This window comes from Glycine soja, chromosome 16 (assembly GCF_004193775.1).
Source record: "Glycine soja cultivar W05 chromosome 16, ASM419377v2, whole genome shotgun sequence".
NCBI classification, from domain to species: Eukaryota; Viridiplantae; Streptophyta; class Magnoliopsida; order Fabales; family Fabaceae; genus Glycine; species Glycine soja.
This window is the reverse complement of record NC_041017.1, coordinates 37,136,558-37,159,351: the sequence shown is the minus strand read 5'-3', so window position 1 is coordinate 37,159,351 and position 22,794 is coordinate 37,136,558. Positions and strand designations below refer to the sequence as shown.

The 22,794-nt window shown below is 33.2% G+C and overlaps 4 protein-coding genes and 1 pseudogene across 5 annotated transcripts; 2 read left to right on the top strand and 3 right to left on the bottom strand.

The window, feature by feature from the left end:
- Positions 1-1,690: 1,690 nt before the first annotated feature.
- On the bottom strand, positions 1,691-3,412 carry LOC114390540 (annotated as a pseudogene). Its single transcript, XR_003661975.1, has 2 exons — positions 3,099-3,412; positions 1,691-2,149 (listed from the first exon to the last, which is right to left on the bottom strand). The product of XR_003661975.1 is annotated as an uncharacterized LOC114390540 (transcript).
- Positions 3,413-4,448: 1,036 nt separating this feature from the next.
- LOC114390539 (APO protein 1, chloroplastic-like) lies at positions 4,449-8,538 on the bottom strand. The gene is made up of 5 exons (XM_028351292.1): positions 8,410-8,538; positions 7,480-7,557; positions 7,289-7,359; positions 5,730-6,091; positions 4,449-5,617 (listed from the first exon to the last, which is right to left on the bottom strand). Exons 2-5 carry the CDS (start codon positions 7,526-7,528, stop codon positions 4,783-4,785), a joined length of 1,317 nt encoding a protein of 438 aa, XP_028207093.1. The 5' UTR covers positions 7,529-7,557; positions 8,410-8,538; the 3' UTR covers positions 4,449-4,782.
- A 778-nt stretch (positions 8,539-9,316) lies between these two features.
- On the bottom strand, positions 9,317-11,008 carry LOC114390542. Its single transcript, XM_028351294.1, has 2 exons — positions 10,816-11,008; positions 9,317-9,671 (listed from the first exon to the last, which is right to left on the bottom strand). Exons 1-2 carry the CDS (start codon positions 10,905-10,907, stop codon positions 9,467-9,469), a joined length of 297 nt encoding a protein of 98 aa, XP_028207095.1. The 5' UTR covers positions 10,908-11,008; the 3' UTR covers positions 9,317-9,466.
- Positions 11,009-11,872: 864 nt separating this feature from the next.
- On the top strand, positions 11,873-14,999 carry LOC114390541 (ATP-dependent RNA helicase glh-2-like). Its single transcript, XM_028351293.1, has 3 exons — positions 11,873-12,093; positions 13,773-13,947; positions 14,694-14,999. Exons 1-3 carry the CDS (start codon positions 11,961-11,963, stop codon positions 14,785-14,787), a joined length of 402 nt encoding a protein of 133 aa, XP_028207094.1. The 5' UTR covers positions 11,873-11,960; the 3' UTR covers positions 14,788-14,999.
- A 978-nt stretch (positions 15,000-15,977) lies between these two features.
- On the top strand, positions 15,978-18,823 carry LOC114390649 (chlorophyll a-b binding protein CP26, chloroplastic-like). The gene is made up of 6 exons (XM_028351462.1): positions 15,978-16,478; positions 16,892-16,976; positions 17,100-17,150; positions 17,247-17,367; positions 17,772-17,906; positions 18,453-18,823. Exons 1-6 carry the CDS (start codon positions 16,262-16,264, stop codon positions 18,711-18,713), a joined length of 870 nt encoding a protein of 289 aa, XP_028207263.1. The 5' UTR covers positions 15,978-16,261; the 3' UTR covers positions 18,714-18,823.
- Positions 18,824-22,794: the final 3,971 nt, after the last annotated feature.

The following is a 22,794-nucleotide window of genomic DNA, read 5'->3' as shown; positions in this document are numbered from 1 at the left end:
ATGCATTGCTTTCTCTACTGTATTTGGTTTAGAAAAAAAAAGTAGGAAGAATGAAAGGAGAAGAAAAGAAAAAGATACAATTTGTAGGTTATTTGGTAAGAAAGAAAATTAAAGAAAAGAAAATTCTTCTTGTTTGATTGTGTTGATAGTAAAAGAAAGAGGAAGAAGCACATAATAACACAATATTCCTAATAAAAAAAAGAATATGAAAAGGAAAATTAGTCATCTTATTTGACAGAAGCAATTTTTTCTCCTTTTCCTTCATTTTCTCTCTCTCACCATGTTACTTATGTCCCACCATGGACCTAAATTTAGGGACTCAATTAAAAAAAAAAAAAAAATCTAATTAAAAATTATCAAATAATCAAGGAATGCAAATTAATTTAACTAACCTACATTCAATATAGGGATGATAGTGAAATTCTGTTCATTGTTGGTCAATAAATATTAAATTAACTTATTTTGAGCTACATTGTTGTTTGAAATTTATTTATTCAACCGTAACATTACCCTACCGTTCATTGCAATGTGAAGTGCCACAAATATTGCATGCTTATGACAAGGTGCAAACTTAAAAATCATCTTAACATAAATGATTACTTTATTAGGATCGCGGTCAATGTTTCAATGTAATGGCATCGAGGGCTTTTTTTATAAGCTTTACAGTAACAAGTAACAACTCACTAGTAAAATCGTTTTATCTTTATACCTAATACCTGCATATTTAGGTCATAACATTGTTTAGATCAGCTTAACCCATGCCTTTGAACAATAATACAACAATAACAAAATCTTATCAGGTCTTTTTTTTAAAAAAATCTAATCAGGTAAATTTGACTACATTGTTTAAGATGATGTTATTTGGATCTAAAAATGAAAATTTTAGAGATGTTGTTTAACAATAATATATTATCTTGATAAATGATTTTATTGGTGTGTAATATTAAAATATATTTTTCAATATGTCACATATATATTTTTCTTTAAGGCCTATGCACTTATGTTTTTTCTTTTAATAGCATTTTTGTTTAGGGAATAATATTATATTTTTTAGAATAAGATATTTGAAAGAAATATTTCTAAATGATATTTAAAAAAATATACTATGTACATGTTTAATTAATATTATGCATTAGTTTTCCATGTTGCACCGATTATTCCCAGCTTCAATAATTTCCCAAGTCATGATCGTTCCTCTAGGAAAGACAGCTAAATCATCAGCCTCAATTTCCAAATACCGATCAACACTAGCCTCCAGCATAAACACACTCTTTAGCTGAAATTATCCATTGAATTATTCACCTTCCAAAAATATAGAAATAAGTCATAGGAAAAGGCGAAAAGCACAAGCATTATAGAAAAATAAAAATAAAAAGATAAGATATATACAAACAACATGCTCATAATTCATTAGTGGCATAAGAAGGTTAACAATGAATGGGAAACTATATTGAAGTTTTTGTTGGCAATACTAGGAAGTCTAATCGCTAAGGAGTTAAAAATTATAGGTGCCAAATTGATTGGCTAGTTTCAACTGCTTAATGAAAAATGGTATCAGCAGAGATGGATGATTACTCTGAAATTTTGGCCTTTGTAGCCAAACTTGTCACTTTATCATCGATGTAATTTTGGTATAATAAAAATCTGGAGAGGATCCCCTCATGCACATGACAGGTAGGTGATGTACAAGTTTTGTAGTATTCATCTCTTTCTTCATTAATTTATAAAAGGATCCCACTTATTTAATGTTTGATCAGAGATTATTTCCAATAGGATCATTGACAAGGGTACAATCTAATGGAAGTGAAAGCTTTGGTATATCCCGCCAGCAATTAGTAACTATAGCTTTAGTGAGAAGTAATTGCTTGATCAATTTCATACATGGCATCACTAGGCCACAACAACAGAAAAGGCTTATAAGTACACGTTATTTTTTCAAGCTGTAGTGTTTCTTCACAGCTTCAATCACTTCCCAAGTAATGTTCATTCCTTTTGGGAAGACAACTAAATCACCACCCCCAATTTCAAAAGATTCAACAGACCCTTCAACAGTAACCCTCACTTTTCCCTCCAGCAGATACATAGTCTCAGATACATAGTCTCTTCTTCTTTAAAGGACCATGGAATTTTGGTTGGACCACCTTCCCACCTGTTCAATGTTTAGTCCCTTGTGTCAAAGATAGTATGAAATATAAAAGGATAGCATAGAACCAAAGCACTTCAAAGCAAGCAAACAACCAAAGCACTTCACAGATCATAAATGCAGGTTTTACATGATTAAAATGTGCTAGTCATTTCTCCGTGCTGCCCACTTAAACTTATGAATAGATGCAACAATACCTTTCAAGCATTTTAATGTTGCATAGAATAACTACATACATGTATCTAAAGGGGGGAAATGCAATGATTTATATTCGCAGGATGCACCCTAAATGCTATGGATGACTTAAAAATTCATGGTGTTACATTGGATGCACCCTAACTACATACATGTGTTACATTGACTTAAAAATTCATGCTATGTGCATGTTTGGATGGATGTTGAAAAAATTGATTTTGTTTAAAATTAATTTTGGAGGATATGGTTTATATTTGAATATTTTATTATAAAATCAATTAGGAGTAAAATTCAGTAAAAAAAAAAATTGGATTCAATGGAGAGACTACTCAAAGTTACGAGTCAAAATCAATTCTAAATTTTTCTCTAATGTGAATCCAAATATTCGAAAATGTATCCAAAATTAATTTTGTACTCCTAATCAATTCCCCACCATCAAATCAAACACGCACTACAAGGTGAAATCAAACATGTAAAATTTGATCTAAAATAAATATTGGACCTAGAATCAATTTTATAACGTTAAACCAAACGCACACTAAATAGAACTAAATCCCACAGCCTAACCCCTACAGTAGCTTTTGAGATAGGAGTGTGGAGCAAAAACAGACAAAAATCACCAAGACCCAAAATTTGTAATGCAGAAAAGCTTGAAACTTTCAAGGAAACGCGTCATGGGCAACAGGGAAAAAACTGAGTAACATGATCATACTTGAAAAAAACCAAAAAACAAAATGTGAAAAGAAAGAGGAAAAGTTACATGGGCCAAGTTGAGACTCCAAGATCAGTAAGTTTAGACTGAGATGGGTTCTTTTCTATCTTCACTCCAAAGACCTCATAGGTTTTCATAGAGGTTTCCTTCTTTGGCATGAGCGCAACATAGAAGAGGGAGAGAAGCAGAGGAACGAAAACAAGCAGTGACAAACGCAGCACAGAGGGCTTCATTGCTTTACCGAATAGTAGTCTCTGTTTCAACAAAAGTTGTGTACTGAGGAAGGAAAAAAATTTCCACTTTAAGGATACGTAATTGTCCGTATCACGTTAGAGGATCCGAATTCGAAAAAGATGTTGCCTTTTCATTGCAAGAATATTTATAGAAATTATAGCATATGATATCACCGCGGACCAAGAGTAAAGTAAAGCCATTAAAAATTCTCTCTGTAAAAAAATATTTTTTTTAAAGAACTAAAACAAAAAAATATTTATTATGAAAATTATAAGTAAAAAAACCATTGTAATTTTGTGATTCTAATGAAAAATCTTCTGTTATTAATTTCTTAACAAATGTTATAGAAACATAGTTAATATTTGTTTTTTTTTAATAATATGGACTCAAATTTCATGTTATTAGTTAAGTTGAAATAATTTTTCCACCTGGTAATCCACCGGCTCAATAATAAAATGAAACTTTAAATATTTTTTTTTAATAAATCTCTTCTAACACATATTTTATTATTAGTTAAAATTTATTAATTATAAATTTATGAGACTTGTTAAATAAGAAATGACACTCATTTATCTCAATAAAAAAAGAAATGGCACTCATAAAATTATGTGATTTTTAGTAAACTCCAACCATTAATAAAGAGTATGTTTTAAAAGAATGTTACTATTTTATTATGTTAATAGAGTAAATAATATGTTAAATTAATTTATAAATTCCTGAAATATTTAACAATATTTAATTAGATCCCCCTAACTTTTTTTTAAAAAAATTAAATCCTTCGACATGTATTTATTTTTTATTGGGTCCTTTTATTTTTACGAAAAAAAGAAGATAAAATTAACAATACAATAGCTAAATATTCCTGCTAAGTGCTGACCCAATTTTATAAAGAGATGGAAACCCACTTACAGCATGCTACATCATCAAGTTGTATGCTGCAGGAGAGAAATTCTACTTCATGTCCAAAGAATGGGTTTCTTTTCTCAACCAAGAAGGTCACAACTGTTAGATTTTACGTTAGCGCCATAGACTTTACAAGCCCTGCTACCAATTGAAGGGTTGTTATTTGTGAACGAGGGGAGATACACAACCACGGGACTTCCCTATGTTTATGACTGAGGAGAATAGGTAACCACTTTTTTTTATCATTGAACATGTAACCACTTAACCATGTATAAAAAGTTCATTTGATTATACTGTAATTGTTACAAAATAAATTAACACGTGCATTGATCTTCCGACATAACTTTTCACTAGTCTATACAAACTGAAGAACCAAAGTTCTGTGATAAAACCTACTTGCCATGCTATTGCCAATATACATGTACACTAACATTTGATATATGGGAAGCTAGCACCTAGTCAATGAATCAGGCATGTCCTGTGGAAGATTGTCTTCAAGGCTTTCCCTTCTGGTAGATCATTGAATCTTCTCATGCTAGGATTATGCATGTACAACAACACCACCTGAACACAGCTGCATTTTGTCAAAATTACATCATGCAATCATTCTTGCCTCCTCAGTGTCCGGAATTATAATGTCAAGCCTCATCATGGGCTTGTACTCTTCTGGTATCTGTGCACCAGCTTGCATGCACACTTCAACCACAGCCGGAGCCTTTCCATAATATCTCCTCAGTGCAGATGCTAAGGGAGGCCCCCTAGGGTCTCTAACATGCCACACATAATTTGGAGGAAAAACTTCATCCACAGTAGCATCCTGCCAACCATGCTTCCCATCCCTCCACTGGTGCTTAAATGCACCACAAAGCTTAGCATTGTGACCCCATGGACCCACATGAACCTCAGTGCAATAACCGCAAGCTTTCACAGTGTACTTCCTCATCAACTTCTTGACACCCTTTTTGACAGTTTCATATGCACTCATTGTTTCTTGGGCAATTTTAGGTAGATCTGACAACGATGGTCGTGGAAATCGCTCAGAAGCTCTGTAAGTATCAAAGTCATTGAGTGAAGAGGGGTCTGCAAAGCGCCACGGTTTAGGTTCCTCTAAATTTCCACCTCTGTCAATTACTCTCCTCCCTAACATCCGTATGGGGTTGGTCCTTCGGCGCGAAGGATATTCTGGGATATCTACACCGGCTTGAATGCATAGCTCAACAACAGCAGGAATCCGGTCATATTCAAACCGTGTATCATGTTTAATACGCCTACCAAAGGGGTCAAAAAGATGATAAGACTCAATAGGGACAAGTATATCATTGACTGAACCCTTTACCCATGCATGAGAACTACGACGCTGCCGACCATTAGTGCCAGAACAATCCCGAATGTGGTGACCAGTTTGGGCTACATGAACTTCTGAGCATTCACTGCATGAATTCAGTTGATAAGAATATAAATCTTGTATCAGCCTTAGAAATAAATGAAACAAATGCAAAGCAACCAAGACATTCACAATTAAAATATATATATAAAATCTACCTACAGCCATGTGCAGGAATGACATGCAAGAGCTGGGCAAGACCTTCAATCAAAAGCTTCCAAGCATCAAATACTTCATAGGCAACAGGAACTAGATCTGGAACAAGCAATCCATTCTTTGGAGGCTCAAGAGGTTTCTCTATTCCCATGTGTGCAAGTTTCCTGTCCTCCCTTCCAGCCTGCTTGATTTCCTTAAAGGGAATAGGGTATGGCTTTTTCTTATTCTTTGGTAAAATTGGCGGTAAATCCTCATTTTGTGGTAAAGTTTTTCGTCTCCACACAGTTCCTTTGGGCCTTCGACTGGCACAAACTAAAACTCCTGGCAATTTTGATCTTCCCTTGCAAAATTGTTGGCAGTTAAACTGCGACAAAGACAAAGCTAAAGTGTAAGTTTCAAGAAGGATGTTTGGAAAGATAAAACAAAAGGACACTATTATATTAAAAGGCTTGGAGATTACTTTCTTCAATGTCAGGCAAATGATAACAAATTCCCCAAGTAGTCTCTACGGTTAATCAGTTTCTATGGATTTCAAGAAAGTTGCATTCCATAAAATTAATTGCTCAATCAACCTCTGATTTTATTTTTTTTTCTAGCCCTATATGGCCTGTTTAATTGAACATCTCAATTCCTGAACCAGGTGTCAACAACCAACATTTGTGCTGATATAACATATTTGATTAATGCACCAACAATGGAGCTTGGTGCAATCTTGCCAACTAGAATCACAAACATGCATCGGTTATGTACATCACATAAGTCAATCAGCCATGGGAGTAGATCAGTGACTTGAATCACTACATTAGAAATGAATCGTATTTTGTCAAAGGTTTATCCAGAAGAACTTCACTGCAACTCACTTGGAAGTTGGAACTAATAACAAATTCAATTATCATATGAAGGGAGGACTGAGTAGAATTAAAGTGCACCATCAGAGGAGCTAACCTTTTTATTCCCTATATGATATTGAACATTGCATGGAGATTAATGGCTTTTGCACATACACAAGAGAGTATTACAACTCAAGTTGCCTTTAAGTTAGCACAAGATGCAAGTGCTATTGAAGAACAACAAATTGCATTAACTGGAAAAAGTTAAAACAAAAAGTGAAATACTGGGACACCCTTGAAAGTTGAAACAGTACAACAGGTATACTGGGACATTCTAACAGGAATAGCAACCGAGAGCTACATCATCAAAATAGTACAAAACTGTATGGCAGCTAATGCTCTAAAAACATCTCAAAAGTCTCTTATAACCTCAGATAAACAAACATCACCACAACAAAAGCCAACCAAATAAATTAAAGATGTAGTCTTGAGATTAGAGAACTCCAAAAGACATTGAGATCAAGATCCTTTTTCAGTCCCACATTAGGAAAGTAAACCAATATCATTGGTTGACCAATATCAACAGATTAATTTAATGTAATGCTTATATTTCCTTTAGCAGTTTCTTCCCCCAGGCTTGTATACTGAATTTCATTAGAGCAATGAACCGATATGATGTTAGAAATACGTACAATATTAAATAAAAATAAAAAGGAAAAAAGCAAATAAACCTTCAAACCAAGAGAATATGACTTAGAAGCTGATAGAAGGGGCCTGATAAACTCCACACTGGAGGAAACACCTGCAAATAAAAAATCACATTAAAATCAGATAGAGTTGTTGTTGCTCCCCTTGTTGAATGACATTTAATTGTTAAAAGTAAAATGTAATAAAAGAAGATTAAAAGAAAAGGGTAACTCACAGTTATGAGAAGGATCCCATAATGCAGAAGAAAGTAGCGGCAGCCCCATGTATGTTTGTTCTATGTTCCTGTAGCTCACTGCAAAGAACAAGAGGGGCACCAGGATCAAACAAAGCTGTATTGGCAGCAATGAATCAACACAAGAGGAACAGAGGGAAGAAGAATAGAAATTTAGTCGAGAGCTAGGGTTTTGAAATTTTGTCTGAGCACAACACCTGATTAGTGTTATTTCTCTGTCTCTTTTTAAACATTGAACATCACATTTACACAAGTATTTAATCCATTCATACTATAATATCTCCTAATTTCTTCCTCATAGCCTATGTTTTCCTAAAATACAATCCTGTTTTACAACATATAGATCATATTTGTAAGAGATTTAGTTATATGCCCACCATATGTCTCATGATTTTTCAAACACTTAAACAGTACATACTCCAGAACAGGAATCTTGCCCATCTTTAATAGGCTACTAGTTGTGTATAGGAGAGGCAAATTTAAGCTAATCTTGAGGTGCAAACAACCATACAAATAATCTGAGTTACACAATTTTTTTAAAGGTCTATATGAAATTATTGGGTCCTATATGATTCTCACCTTCACCCTACTAACTTCTATTACATGACATATAACAGGAATTCCACTAAACAGACAACAACATTTGGAACCTAACGACTTTCATCGCTGTAACATTTTTACAAACACCTTGTAGGCTTATTTATACTTGGCGACTTTATCTTCTTCCAAAACGTTCGCACCGTGCTTCTGGAATTTTCATGTTTAATTCTCAATAGAATAGAACACTCTGTAGTTTTACCTCAAAAAGTGCATTGCAAAAAGCCACTACCGTTTCATAGTTCCAGTTAGTCATGGGTTGCGAAGAAAACGAAATTTATAATAATCAAAACCTTGGTGGTTTAAAGGCCTTACCTCAGAACCTTTCAAGCGTTATTCTTCCTCCCATTAACTCTCTCGCCGGTCGCCAATTCTTCGTCGAATGTGTGAAGTGTGGTGTTTTTTAAGCGACCGAGACGCATGTGACAAGTGATATTTATCGGTTTTTTTTTTCTGGTACAATTTTTTTTGTCTACTTTTTTTTTGGGTAGAATTTACGAGTTTGTTTCGCTAATAAATTTAATTTTATTAATTTAGAGAATTTCTTTATAAATGATTAAAAATAAATTTATAATTTATTATTTCTATATTTTAATATTTTTATTTATTGTCTCATTTAATATTACATTAGTTACTTTATCATTATTATTACACTTTTTTTTAATTTTTAATAAATATTATAATCTTTAAGTAAAAAGTATAAGAGTTTTTATAATAATAAGAGTTTAATATAACTTAAAATCTAAAGTTATAATTTTTATATCAATTTATATTTATCAATTAATATAATAATTAATTTTATCGAACCCTTCTCTAAAATGCAAATGTGGTAAATTGATATGGTAAACGAGATTAACTGATTAAGTGTACTTCAGAGAATAATGGGCAGGTATCCCCCTCCACCTTTTCATTTGAATGAACTAAAATATCTTGATTATTTGTGCTGAACCTCTTCACTAAGGTTCGAGCATCACACATATGATTCTAATTACTTGTTTTATGGGTATGAACTATGAACCAAGGTATGTCAACAATTTGTTGAATGCTAATTCAATCAGAAATATTTAATTTTTTTTTAAAAAAAAAAGCAATGAATTAGTTATGAGTATCAATAATCATTCGATGTCCCAGCTTTTTTTAAGGGCAAATGCAGAAAATGAAACAAGTCATCACAAAAAAAAAGAAGAGAGAGAGAGAGAGAGAAGAAAATGAAACAAGTATGGAGACAAAAGGAAAGAAAAGCGAGAATAACACCTTTACCAACAAAAACTGAAATCTACTTAAAAGTTCTTATTTCACTCAACATTACAGCCATTTATTTGTTCAAGAAAGTCCTCCTGTTTCATTCATTAGGAATATCCCTTGTAGGATTTTATTCAAAGTTATAGTGCTTGTCAACAGCAACTGACACATCCCAAGTGCAACTCATCCCTTTTGGGAACTCAACAAAATCACCAGCAGCAATTTCTACTGACTCATTTGCCCCACTAGGGGTAACCTTCACTTTTCCTTCCAAGAGATAGCAGGTCTCTTTAGATTCATATGTCCATGGGAATTTGCTTGGAGGACAACCCCATCTGTTTTACATCAGAATGAGTCATACATAGAGAAACAACTTCATAAAAGAAAGAACAAACATGTACTTGAAGAAAATTTAGTTAAGAGTAGAAACTTTTATCTTGAAAGTTTAAGTCCCTGTTTTGTTTTGGCATTGGAAAATCATTTCATGCACTTCCCAATGAAAAATACATGCCAATGTAAGTTTATGGTTGAAATCAATTTAGACAAACATCCTAACTACATTCAATAATTCAAAATAAATTCTAAAAATATCCATTCTACCCATCATTAAAACTTATGACCCTAAATTCAATTAAAAATGAGAGCCACATTCTAATAAGTGATAACATTTGAGTGCATCAGTGCAAGCAAGCAACTTAAGTGAGCAACACGCAAAGCACACAGAGACAGTTTATAAAATTAAAACAAAAACAAGTAAATTGATCACAAGTTTATTCATCAATCTTGATTAGTGATAAAAAATTTACAAATGTCTCATCCATGATAATGCTAAGCAAATGAAATAATTATAGGACACATTGGGCCTCATTTATTGAACCTCATCTCTGCAGTAGATTTTTGTGTCAAATATATATATATATACCCTTCACCAAGAGATTTTGAACTACTGAACCACAAACTCAAATCACATGACACATGACTAACATGAGAGTATCAATGTCATATCTCTGAACATAGTATTTGACATTGTTTAGCAGATAATGGTCCTTCATTCAGTTGAATATCCCAAGAGAACATTTTGAGGAATCAATATGATAAGTTCTGTTGTGTTTCTTTAGGCTTATGATGACTATAGCCAATAGGACACATCCGGACAATACAATCAGGTAAAAAATTATTGCTACACTCTAGTAGTTATTCTGTTTCTGTCATATACAATACAATTCTTTGTTGTTATGATGAGCCACAATTGAGTTAGATTGCATATGATTTGAATAACAAATCCCTACCATCCATACTTGCATTCAGATTATATCATTTTGTTTGTCAAGTTATCAGAAACATTAGTAACATTACATAAAAAGTATCATAAATAAAACCAACCACAATACTCAAGAAGACCAAGCAATAAATGTATATATAAAATTTAGGGCAAAAGTAAGAAAAAGAGGAAGAGGGCAAAGAAAAGAAGTAGTATACTTGGGCCATTGCCTAACACCAAGTTGAGTGAGCTTGTCTTCAGGAGGGTTCCTCTCAATCTTGATGCCCAATTTCTCTGTCACGTTACTCATACTCTCTCTTTCTCTTCTTAGGTTATTGCTCTATCACTGCAATGTTAGGGTTTGTTTCAACTGGAGATGAAATAAGGCAGTGTTTGGTTTGCTAGAAAATCAGGGAGTCCTTAAACGCCATATCACTTTCTTTTTGGTAAATTGGTAAAAAAAATAATGCCATGTCACTGTCGAAACATAGGGTCAAAGAAAATATAGTATTTTTTAGAGGAGTTAAAAAGCATTTTAATTTTAAGTTTTTAACACACATTTTAAAATAAATTTTATATTTTTCTTATTTTAGTCTCCAGACACACAACAAAAAATTATATTTTGGTCCTTCAATAAAAGATATTACGAATTTACTTTTATTTGTTGATATATTAACAAAAGAAAATAATATAAAAACAGATATTATATAGTATTTTTATATAATCATTTATTAGAAATTAACATAAATGATAAATTTGAAGATTTGTCCGTTAATTATTTTTAATCTGATAATCATTTTTTCCACTAACCTAGTCTCCTTCGTCTATCCATTGACTATGTCTTTTGATCTAATTAAGTCTCGATTCAATTTTTATGAACAATACGGAAAAATCCTTAGATTTTTTTAAATAATATCTATCATAATTTTTTTTATAGTTAACTATTTAAAACAAAATAAAAATACACTTATTATGAATTAAATCTCTCATAACATGGGTAAATTTGGTCTTTATATTTCACAATTTTTCTTACACAAATGTTTAACAAACTTTTAAATTCAACATTTCTGTCTTTTTCAATATTTGTATCTGTTAATAATTTTTGAACAATTTGGTCTTCATAATTTTACCCTTTTTTTTTATGAAGTTTTCCTTTTTATGTAGTAATTTTTTAAACACTTTGAGATTCAGATTCACATAGTCAATTACTGACAAAAAATACAAAATATTCACATAGTCAAAGAGTATTGTAATTGGTTAGCACTTAGCATAGTATAGTACTCTTCCTCTTTTCTGTCACAGAGACAGTGACAGAAAGAAATTGAAAACAGAGAGAGAGAGAGAGACATACCAACATAGAAAGATGAACGGCGAAGACGACAAGAGTTTGCTGTGGAAGCTTCCGGTGGTGAAGTCCGACCAGTTCGGCAAGGTGGGCCCCGCCTTCGGCATCGGCGCCGGCTGCGGCCTCGGTTTCGGCCTTGGCCTTCTCGGAGGTTCATTCTTCAACCTTTTTCTCTGTACCCTTCATTTGCTTCAATTTCGCATAGTTGTTAAATTTTTATGTAATGGTTCTATGTCGATTAGTAAAAACAATTTGGGAGATGAATCATTATGTGTCATAGACTGGTAGTTTTCTAGTATGTGAAAGTTTGTGTGCAAAAGCTTAGCTTTATCACTCCCTTCTTCACAGGGAGGGGAGGAGGACTCAGAAGAAAAGGACCGTTTGGACTTTGAATTGAGAAATCGTTTTCTATTTTCATTTTTTATTTTCACTTTTAAGTTTTAGTTGCAGATTGTTTTCTGCAAAAGTTTTTTAAAACAACAAAATAAAGTCTTGAGTTTGAGGCCTGAGTATGTTGTTGCCTGGAATACTCAGGAGAAAACTTTAGCGCTGATAGTGATCTAAACTTGAGTATAATTATTTGTCTCCTACTTGTATTTAAAAAAAAATAAGGTCACATTTTTTGTAATTAAAAATTAAAACAGAAATACCAACGGGAGGTTGGGTTTAGTGAAAGGGTTAGTTACTTACAATGTGGCAAACTAAGGTTTAAATCTTTGCTGAAGAAGTGTCCACATTTAGTGTCCTACAATGCCTTGAATAGTATTGCTTCCGAAGAAAATACCTTTGAGGAAAAAAATGAAAAGAGAAATCATTTTCAACATTTATAGATCTTTATTTGTCATTGGAATTCAAGTTTGCAGTTATAAGATTGAAATCTCAAAAACCTGTGCTGTTTATTTTTACATTTGGTTGTTGACTTATTAATGATCTGAAGATGAAGGGCCCTCTGGAGAGAGAAGTCTGAGTGATGAATTGGGAGAAAAGGGAAGTACTAACAAGGAATTGTAGTTTTGTTTTTGTAGATGCTGGCATTAAGTTCTTGAATGGGGTGACCACTTTTGGAAATCATTGGTGGGACTGGGACTAATAAATTGTTCTTACCTATAAATGAATGAAAAGGGGGTTCTCCCTCAATTGCTCAGTTGGACATTATGATTTTTTTACTGTATTGTGGGATGTTGCTCCCCTCTTTGACCAAAAGTTGTCTGCATGTCAACCTTTAAGGCATTGCAAGTCATTGGTAAACTACGGTTTATAACATTACAAAGTCCTCTTTTGATAGTCTTATCTGTTAAATAGTTAAATTTTTGTGAGAGATTTGTGCAGGATTTAGGTAAATTTTGGTGCTCGATAGTTGGTTTGGTCTTTATAGTATAAACCAGACATTTACAGCCATGACAAGGAATCTCTTTAATTGATCTTGTTTAAGAAAACACTTTGTTGAAATCCTTACTCTGCTTTATGCCTTCTGACAAATCTTTGTTAACTTTTGACAAATAGTTGTTTTTTCCTTTGTGGAATTGGTGAAAAACTGAAAATATTCTTAAAATCTAAAATAGTATAATATTGAGATGTAGTGTGCTACTTTTTATCTTCTTGTCTCAACCTTACTGTAGATTTCTCTTCTGCATGGTTGTAGGCTAGTAGATGATTTTTCCAATGCCTCTAATAATAATTGGAATCATCCCTTGCTCTATAGTAGCGGGAAGATGTAATTTATGCTGCTTACTGATCTTGTTCATGTTTTAATCTTTAAGTTTGTTTGAACATACTTCCTGTTGTTTTATGCTTCATAGAATCTTACGCAAAATATTTGTTTGACTCCAGGAGTGGGTTTTGGCCCTGGAATTCCTGGTTTCCAAGTTGGTTTTGGATTTGGAGCTGGATGTGGAGTTGGTTTTGGGTTTGGCTATGGTGTGGGGAAAGGAATTGCACAAGATGAGAACAAGAGATACTCAAATGTTGGAAATCCTTTCCGTGGTTCTAGAAGCATCATTTCTGAGTAAGTAAATTGTCTAACTATCAATACTTTTTATGCTCTTTTAATTGCAGATATGCTCATTTGTCTGAATCCTTTTATGTTATTTCACTTTATTAGTTTACTGACAATTGGTCAAAGTGCTTTCTATATTTTCTTTGCTAATACTTTTGTGTTTATTGCCAAAAGAGATGAAACTCCTGTATTTGATTTTTTTAAAAAAAGTTATACGTAAATAAGTAAATTTGATTAGAAGATTGTAAAAAGAAACTAATAATAAGTTGCATTGTAAAGAAAAAAATTGTAACAAGACTTTGGTGTCTAAATACAATTGTTATTTTTACATTTCTTTAAACCTTTGCATAATTTTGTTTGTTCAATTAGCAGCTTAATGGGCGTGGTTAGATTACTGATTTATTCAAGTTAGGAGTTGGGACTACGAATTTTATTTAGTGAGGATCGTGGTTTAGATGTAGTATTGGGAAAATTCAAGGACCTGGTGATTTTATCTAATTGGAAAATAAAACATGACATAAATATTTTGTGATAGATTACGTAATTAGAATACTAAAAACTGTTACAACTTAGCATAACACGGTCAGTGTGTGGTTATAATGGGCTCTATTCACTATTCTTCAGGTATACCATAACTGCAAAGATCTTATTGCTTGAAAGATTTTTATACATGTGAAATTGTTCTGTGACTACCGGCTAGTTTTCAAATTTCATCTCATTTTTAACCCCCTTTGGATATTTCATGTTATTTTCAGGGATGATATTACTGCACTTGTGGACGACCTTGTCATTAATACTAAAAAGTTTATCAAGGCAACATCGAAAGAAATTGACAAGTGGAGAAGATAATGGAAGAAGAGACCATTTTAAGTACAGTTGTATAAAGAAAAAACTGTCAATATTTTCCATTTTATATACTAAATCAAGGAAAAAACAGCATATTCAGACTCGTAGCAGTACATGAGATACTAAATTATCATGCTAATACTTAAACGGGAGCTATTAGTTGCCCTTAATTGAAATTGAATTCGGCCATCGTTTAACAGTACGAATTTTCTGAATGCCAGAATATTGTGAGGCCCTTTAAGCTAATTTTCCAACAAATCTTGCATGAATTACATGGTCATCAAAACCGACCTAGTGTGTTTTTGGAAATCTGTTTAGTTGAACTTAATGCCAATCCATCCTTCTCTTCTTTTTTATATTTGTGCATTGGAATGTGGGAAACCTCTGTTTAGAAGGGTGTAAAAGAATTCTCAAACACACACATAATTAGGCCGTTCGAGTTGGTCTGTTTGGGAACCGTTAATATAGCTTATTTGAACTGGATATTGGAGGAAATGCTATGCAGCAGGTGTGTCTGGGCTGGTTTTTTGAGTGAATTGGTAACCGACCTAGTTGGTTGAAATGATCCAGTGAACCAGTGACTAAAAGGTTTTTAAGTGAATTGGTGTGTTGTGAATTTTTAAATGTGTAGTATAATTTTCTTCAATAATTGTTCAAAGTACAGGTTATGATTTTTTATAAAAAAAAAATCATGTAATTTAATTAGTAATTAATTGATTCCGTCAGTGCTCACTGATCCAGTGTGTTAACTGAATCGATAACTGATTTGAGTCTCGTAGTATTGGATGAATTGTCTATCATCAAAGTTGGAGAAAGTCTTAAAATTGTTTGAAATCTTATTTATTTATTTTTGAGGGGTAGGGCGTGTTTAAACTTTTAACAAAGTGTGAAATACTTTCAAATATTTTAGTAAATCAAAAAGTGGATTCTTGCATGGAATAAGACCTTGTGCAGTGGCACCAAATTCAAATGGGTAGCTGCAATGGTACCAGAATTATGTGTTTCTAAAATATTCGTTTGTGAAGTTTGGTGGGCCATATATAGAAATTCTTCTTTCACAATACAAATCCGCCCATAGTAATAGTATGGTCCCAAAAGAAAACAATTTTTTTCACTCTCACAGTAACTCATGTGAGTGCTACTACAAATATGTGGTAGCCATTACTTCTACTGAAAATGGTTGATGGAAAAAAGTCCAAGAGGTTGGAGGATAAAACATGTTATCAAAACCAAGCAATCTTCCAGCTCAGGAGATACCATCATCATAGAATAACCAATCAACTCCTTGCATTGGATTACAAATCTCTCACGTTGACCAATCAAAGTCCATGTTGATGAATCTGACGTGGCACGTCCACATCCACCAGACCATGGATATAGTATCTGCATCTCCATCCTCTAAACCTTCCATCCTTCACCCTCTTGGCTTGTGAATCAGCACCACATTCACCTGAGCTTTTTGTGAGGATTCCAAAGCATGGCTTCCCTTGCAGCATCCACTGCTGCTGCTTCCCTTGGCATGTCAGAAATGCTTGGAAACCCCATCAACCTCAGTGGTGCCACAAGGCCAGCTCCATCTGCCTCTAGCCCTGCCTCCTTCAAGACTGTGGCTCTTTTCTCCAAAAAGAAGGCTGCACCTCCAAAAAAAGCTGCAGCTGCTGCTCCTGCCAATGATGAGCTTGCCAAGTGGTATGGTAAGTCCCCCAAGTTATGTTTGTTTCAACTGTTATGTAACTTATGTTAATTCAACCTGTGTTCTTTGGACCATGTAGTTGAAGGAAGACAAATACTAGGGTGTTTGGTTTTGAGAAATTATTATATGATCCAGGACTATCATGATCCTGACTAATCTTCACTTGACATGTAATTGAGTATTATTAACTTTTTTCTCAAAAATAAAAAATCTCAGTTATATGTTGCATGAAGATTGGTCAAGACCATGAACACATGATGGTTTGAGATCATATAGTAATTTCTCTTTTGGTTTCACATCCATTGTTCCTTTAACATTGATCCATCTTAAAGTTACTCTCGGTAGCTTTAACATTAGCGAGTGTTACACGTGCTAACTAGTTGCTATACTTATTTTGTTCTGTTTGTTTTGCAGGTCCTGACAGAAGGATCTTCTTGCCTGAGGGTCTCTTGGACCGATCTGAGATCCCAGAGTACTTGACCGGAGAAGTCCCCGGAGAGTATGTTCTCCTCTCTTATAGTCCACTTTTAATTCACATTAACATGCAAGCCATTAAACAAACAGTGTTTGTGAAGTTTTTTGGTTCTTGTTTTACTTAATTTGGTAATGTGTGTCCATGCAGCTATGGTTATGACCCATTTGGTCTTAGCAAGAAGCCAGAAGATTTTTCCAAGTATGCCTAACACTCCCAATTTAGATATCTATGTATGTGTTATGTTACATTAGTTGTATTCTAATGTTGGTTTGATTGGTTGATGGTCTAATGCAGATATCAGGCATTTGAATTGATTCACGCCAGATGGGCAATGCTTGGTGCTGCTGGATTCATCATTCCCGAGGCCTTCAACAAATATGGAGCAAACTGCGGTCCTGAGGCTGTTTGGTTCAAGGTTTGCAAGCTTTATAACAACTTTCACTGTGTCAAGTTCACTAATACATTATTTTTTTATGACACTCAACAAATGAAATTCAATAGATCTTACAAGTGCTAATGAAAGACTCTTCAGTTTCTCTTCTACGAGCAAATTATTTGTGTAAATGTCCATTCTGGTGCAAATTCAACATAGACGGAGAGAATGTTTCTTTCCCTTTTATTTTACCCATCTCATCTTCAAATTTTTAGTGCTCATTGTTAACCATGTCTTAAATTAATCCTGATAATTGCACAATAATCTGTTTTTGTTTTCACTAAAGTTACTTACTCTCAAAGTTTCAATTTAGCACATAGCAATGTATTTTGTGAGTGTATTCTTTACATTAAGGGAAGTTAATTTTCTTTATGCAATCGATGCAGACTGGAGCTCTGCTTCTTGATGGGGGTACCTTGAACTACTTCGGGAAACCCATCCCCATCAATCTTATTGTGGCTGTCATTGCTGAGATTGTTCTTGTGGGAGGTGCAGAGTACTACAGAATTATTAATGGCCTGGTATGTAAATTGCTCAATTTGAATTTGAATATTTATTTGCAGTCATTGTCAATACATTTTTTCTCAACCTTCTTATAACATGAGGAATATTAATACAACAAGGGTATTATTTATTCCACTGAACCATCTTATTACTGCTATATTTCTGAATTAGTCTGTGCACATCAGCACTGTGTTCATAAATTTGAAATAATTTGTTACAAAATGTTAAGTGTGTGTCTGGATAAGCATTAGCAAACTTAATTTTCAATGATCTTGATATTTGGCTAAAATTGAGTTTGAAGCTGAGTTACGTTTAGAAATTTAATCTCATAAGGAAGTTTGTAGTAAAGCGTGGCATAAAATTCGCATCCCAACACAAAAGCTACATTTTTTTGTAATTAGTTAAATGCCTTATAACAAACTTGATTATAAGGAACAACTAAACTTTTTTTTCCTGCAAAATCCCATTTGACACATTCAAAAGCAAGTTTGTGGAGCATGAACAATCCCATTCGCATGCTTAATGATTTGATTTATTTACTAATTGTAACCTATTTTGAACAGAATTTCGAAGACAAACTTCATCCAGGTGGTCCATTTGACCCATTGGGGCTTGCAAATGATCCAGACCAAGCTGCACTGCTAAAGGTGAAGGAAATTAAAAATGGAAGACTTGCTATGTTTGCCATGCTTGGTTTCTACTTCCAAGCTTATGTCACTGGAGAAGGTCCTGTTGAGAACCTTGCAAAACATCTCAGTGACCCTTTTGGCAACAACTTGCTCACTGTCATTTCTGGATCTGCTGAGAGAGCTCCAACTCTCTAAATCATTCATCTTCATGTTTTTCTCCAATCTTACTTAATGTACAATACATATCACTGAGATATTAAGGCATTTGGCTTTGTTCCTTGGAACTCAATTCTTGAATTTCTTCCGATTTTTCTGTGTCTAATTAAATAAAATCATACCACAAAGCACTAAATGGACACAAATTCTTAGTTTCAAACTTAATACTTGCAGTGCTTGAAAGCCAAGATAGTTCATAGTTCAACTGGATTTTTCCCTTGACAGGATGTTGAAGGATCACTGCAGCATAATTTTGCTCATATCTTTAGACTAAATCATAGAAACATATTAGTCAATGGTTAGCCTTCAAAGGTTGTAGATAAATCAATGTATATCTAAGTTACTACTTGATATATGCATCATTTAACAATAACAAAAGATAATCACAATAGAAGCAAAACTTTTTTATACAAGGAAATGATATAGTCAAAATCATTAACTTCACGATAAGTAAAATTCACAAGTGAATTCTATACAGTTGTGCGCTAAGAATTAGTGGCAAAAGCATGTGGGAGTTTCAGCTAGTTAATTCGCAAGAATCTGATGTAAGCTAAGCAAAAGGGAGGAGCAAGATGATTTTTCATGTGTAGTAATTAATCGGTTGATATTAGGAAGCAAAATCATGGCTGAAGCTCATTTAGTGCATGCAAGACAAGGAGCCCTCATTACGTACTTGCTAATTCTGAAATGCAATCAATCTCTAGAGTGCAATGCAATCATGAGAAGGCATTATCTCCAGAATGTTATATTATATGATACACAACTAGAAATGTGACTGGATCGATAAAGATAAACATGAACATGAGAATAACACACATGAAAAGATAATGCAACTTACAAGAAGGGCTTGAATAAAACTGAAACTTCTAACTTTTGTTTACATTTCTAGAAATTGTTTTGCATGAGTTTTCAACGGAGCATGCTTAATTTGCCTCTACCTCGAATGAAGGGAGGGATGCCTTATTTTATGCAACTAAATCCTTTGAGTTCATAAACACCAACGATTCTTTCCATTCTCTTTATTATTTTTTTACCTCCCAAGGCATTGCCAACGCTTCATGCACAAGTACATGGTTGCCTCTATAATATGTTCATCTTACTAGATAGACATTCATATTATGCTCCAATCTCCAAAAAGGCTAATTAATCCAACACAGCCAACATTTATTAGGGAATCTGTGCTGCTTCTGCACAAGGACAAAGTAGAAAGTTACAAGACCAATTGTGTTTTGTCATATAATTTGTGAATAAACTAATGGTAATGACATAGAATTACTTTATCTATCTTCTTTTAGTACAAACTTTCCATATTCTTCTCTGTCTTAACCAAACGTTAGTTGCATCAAGGACTTGTGTTATGGTCTTGTCTTACCAATTGGATTATTGTGCTTCTTTTACAGGATTAAGGCTCATATTAAGTTACATGACGATTTACCTTATCAGATTAATCATAACTTCATAACTCATGATATGACTAACTTAATAAACAATTCCACATTCATTATTCAGTTATCTCGTGAATTTTTTTATAACGCCCATCTTCTTAAATTTATTTTTATGCATAGTCGTGGTCCAATTATGACTGGCATCTTTTTTACTATGTATTATCAATATCATTCAAAATTAAATATTCCAACAAAATTGTCGGTTATCTGCAAACAAAGTATTTCGTGTTTGTCTCATTTTGTAGTATTTTTTATTTGGTTTCGAAATAACTATAGTTTGGTCAATTATGTTAGATCATGCTGCCAATTGGCCAATGGAACAAAATAACAGGTCCACGGCTATTTTAACTTATATTACAATTTCTCTCCTAAAAAAACTTATATTAACTTTTGGACGAAATAGAAACAGTGTAAATGATTTTAATCGAGGAATCTTCCATCCTAATAGTCCAATATTATGGAGAAATGATGGAGAATGCTAATAGAAAATTACAACTTAATAAAAAAATTGCAATCAATATTCCTTTGAAATATGCTTTAGGCCAATACTGGACCTTCAACCTGGGCCGTGTAGAAATAAGGCTGGCCCGTAATACATAAGTTGCTTTCCGGACTGAGTATAGGTTCAATTCAAAGAATGTAATAATAATAATATACAAGGGGTGATTCTATTTACGATCTCTCTCTCTCTCTTTCTTTGTATCTTTTTTTTTTATTACATTCCAAAATTAATGTTTGGAATATAAAAAATAATTTTGAAACTAATTTCTATTTCCAAAATAAGGGAGGTGAAGGGAATAAAAGGAGGGAGCTAATACTTATATGTTTTACGTAGTAGTATTTTGTCGTATGGCCTTTTTTTGGGCCTGCTTTTTTTTTTTTTGCCCATGTTGTTTCATTATTATGGAAAAAATTGACTTGTCTAAAATGAAGCAAGTGCATTTTAAAGGATAAAGTGAATCATCAAATCATTAATTAAAAAATAGATGATTAAGATTGTAAATAATTTCAAAGTTTGTTATATATTTTTTTTGTATCTTATCACGATTTCAACTGAATGAATATATGTGCATTTTATTCTTTAAAGTACACTTACTAACTTTAGAATATTCAATTTGTTTTAATAAAAGAATCCAATTTTTCTTACGTTGCAAGAGGAATCGAAGAAAATGAGGCAACAACGTTTTGTTTTGCTTGTTATTGTGATTGTATAACATATCCATATTACGTCTTTATACTATTCACAAATTATTTTTCATACTTCTCTGATCTATCGACACTCCTAGTAAAACTAGATGGTGCGGATTTATCGCAGCATTGAAGATGGGAAATAGAATTGCTGTAATGAAATGGATGTTCATTTACTTGGGGTTGTCTAAATTAATTTTGAGAGAATAATGTTTTTTTGTAATTCTTTTAAGAAGCTAAAAAAATAAACCATCATTTTCTTAAAATAAGTTAATTTAAAGACGCACACCATGTTCCTTGGTGAAGCTTTTTTCCCCATGGAATGACTGCTTAGTGAAGTTGTGGCTCGCCCCCCCTAAACCAATCAAACAATTATAACTTTTTATTTTTAATTTCAATGTACTAAGACATAGGAGTTAGAGACAAGAAAACATTTGCATGCAAAGAAATATGTTAATTGCTGATTAAAATATATCTGGGTTTGTGTTTAAAGCTGTTTTTATTGAGTTTACCTGGTATGGGCTTGCATTATAAACTAGTCTAATAAGAACTACTTTTTTAGCATGGTATTTAATTAGTTAAACCTTCTAAGGAAAGGGATAAAGGTAGCTTTAATTAACATTTTTTACATAAGTTGGATGCTTGGGGTCCATCGCCATCATTTACAGCTTTATGCTGGGAATCTTCGTTTTTTTTCCTTTTGTATTTTTCTTTTTCACCCTTCTCCTATAGGGCAATATATGAACGACAGCCTAAGCTTTTTGCATATCCTATCAAAAAGAGATGCTCTTCACGTTGATGCTGACCCAATAATAGGCATCCTCAAAGAGTCCATTTGTTTAAGTGGCATGCACAAACCACACATGCAGAGGCACTTCACAATTCACATAGTAGACAAACAAAACTTCCAAGAATCTCTATCCAATCAAGACAACTCTAGATCATGCAATTTGTCACACTTCAATGTGGCCAATCCACACCACAAGAGAACTAGACGAGAGGTAATCTTGATTTTTCACGTGGTTTCTGTAGTAATGCAAAGTTACCTTTGAATTATAAATCAGGTGGATAGACAAAAAAAATGATATAGTAGATGCCAGCAATATGTAACTGATTACCATGTTCGTACCATCATAATTAATTTACATGTTTGTTACTTCTCTTCTATGTTGGTAGTTGCTCCATTACTACCCAACAAAAATGAGAGAATGACGGGGAATAATTTTTAGCCACATAACCTTAAAATCAAATCAATGTTTTTTTTATGGTTATAGTAATTTCCATTATTATGGGGCCACCTAAGTTGTTTTGAAAGAAGATCATGGAAGCTAATTTTAGTTTTTCTTTCTTTAAAATTTAACAAAAATAGTGTTATGGTTGAGAAAAATGTTGTTATGCTTCTAATCAAAGTAGTTGTTCTGAAGTTA

Excerpts from the sequence above, each read along its gene's own strand:
- LOC114390542 (XM_028351294.1), bottom strand. The coding sequence starts at position 10,907 with ATGAGTAACGTGACAGAGAAATTGGGCATCAAGATTGAGAGGAACCCT. Across the intron at positions 9,672-10,815 it reads GGTGTTAGGCAATGGCCCAA|ATGGGGTTGTCCTCCAAGCA; the intron begins GTATACTACTTC and ends GATGTAAAACAG.
- LOC114390541 (XM_028351293.1), top strand. The coding sequence starts at position 11,961 with ATGAACGGCGAAGACGACAAGAGTTTGCTGTGGAAGCTTCCGGTGGTG. Across the intron at positions 12,094-13,772 it reads CGGCCTTGGCCTTCTCGGAG|GAGTGGGTTTTGGCCCTGGA; the intron begins GTTCATTCTTCA and ends GTTTGACTCCAG. Across the intron at positions 13,948-14,693 it reads TCTAGAAGCATCATTTCTGA|GGATGATATTACTGCACTTG; the intron begins GTAAGTAAATTG and ends TGTTATTTTCAG.
- LOC114390649 (XM_028351462.1), top strand. The coding sequence starts at position 16,262 with ATGGCTTCCCTTGCAGCATCCACTGCTGCTGCTTCCCTTGGCATGTCA. Across the intron at positions 16,977-17,099 it reads ACCGGAGAAGTCCCCGGAGA|CTATGGTTATGACCCATTTG; the intron begins GTATGTTCTCCT and ends GTGTCCATGCAG. Across the intron at positions 17,907-18,452 it reads ACAGAATTATTAATGGCCTG|AATTTCGAAGACAAACTTCA; the intron begins GTATGTAAATTG and ends TATTTTGAACAG.
- LOC114390539 (XM_028351292.1), bottom strand. The coding sequence starts at position 7,528 with ATGGGGCTGCCGCTACTTTCTTCTGCATTATGGGATCCTTCTCATAAC. Across the intron at positions 6,092-7,288 it reads CATATTCTCTTGGTTTGAAG|TTTAACTGCCAACAATTTTG; the intron begins GTTTATTTGCTT and ends TCTTTGTCGCAG. Across the intron at positions 5,618-5,729 it reads ATTCCTGCACATGGCTGTAG|TGAATGCTCAGAAGTTCATG; the intron begins GTAGATTTTATA and ends GAATTCATGCAG.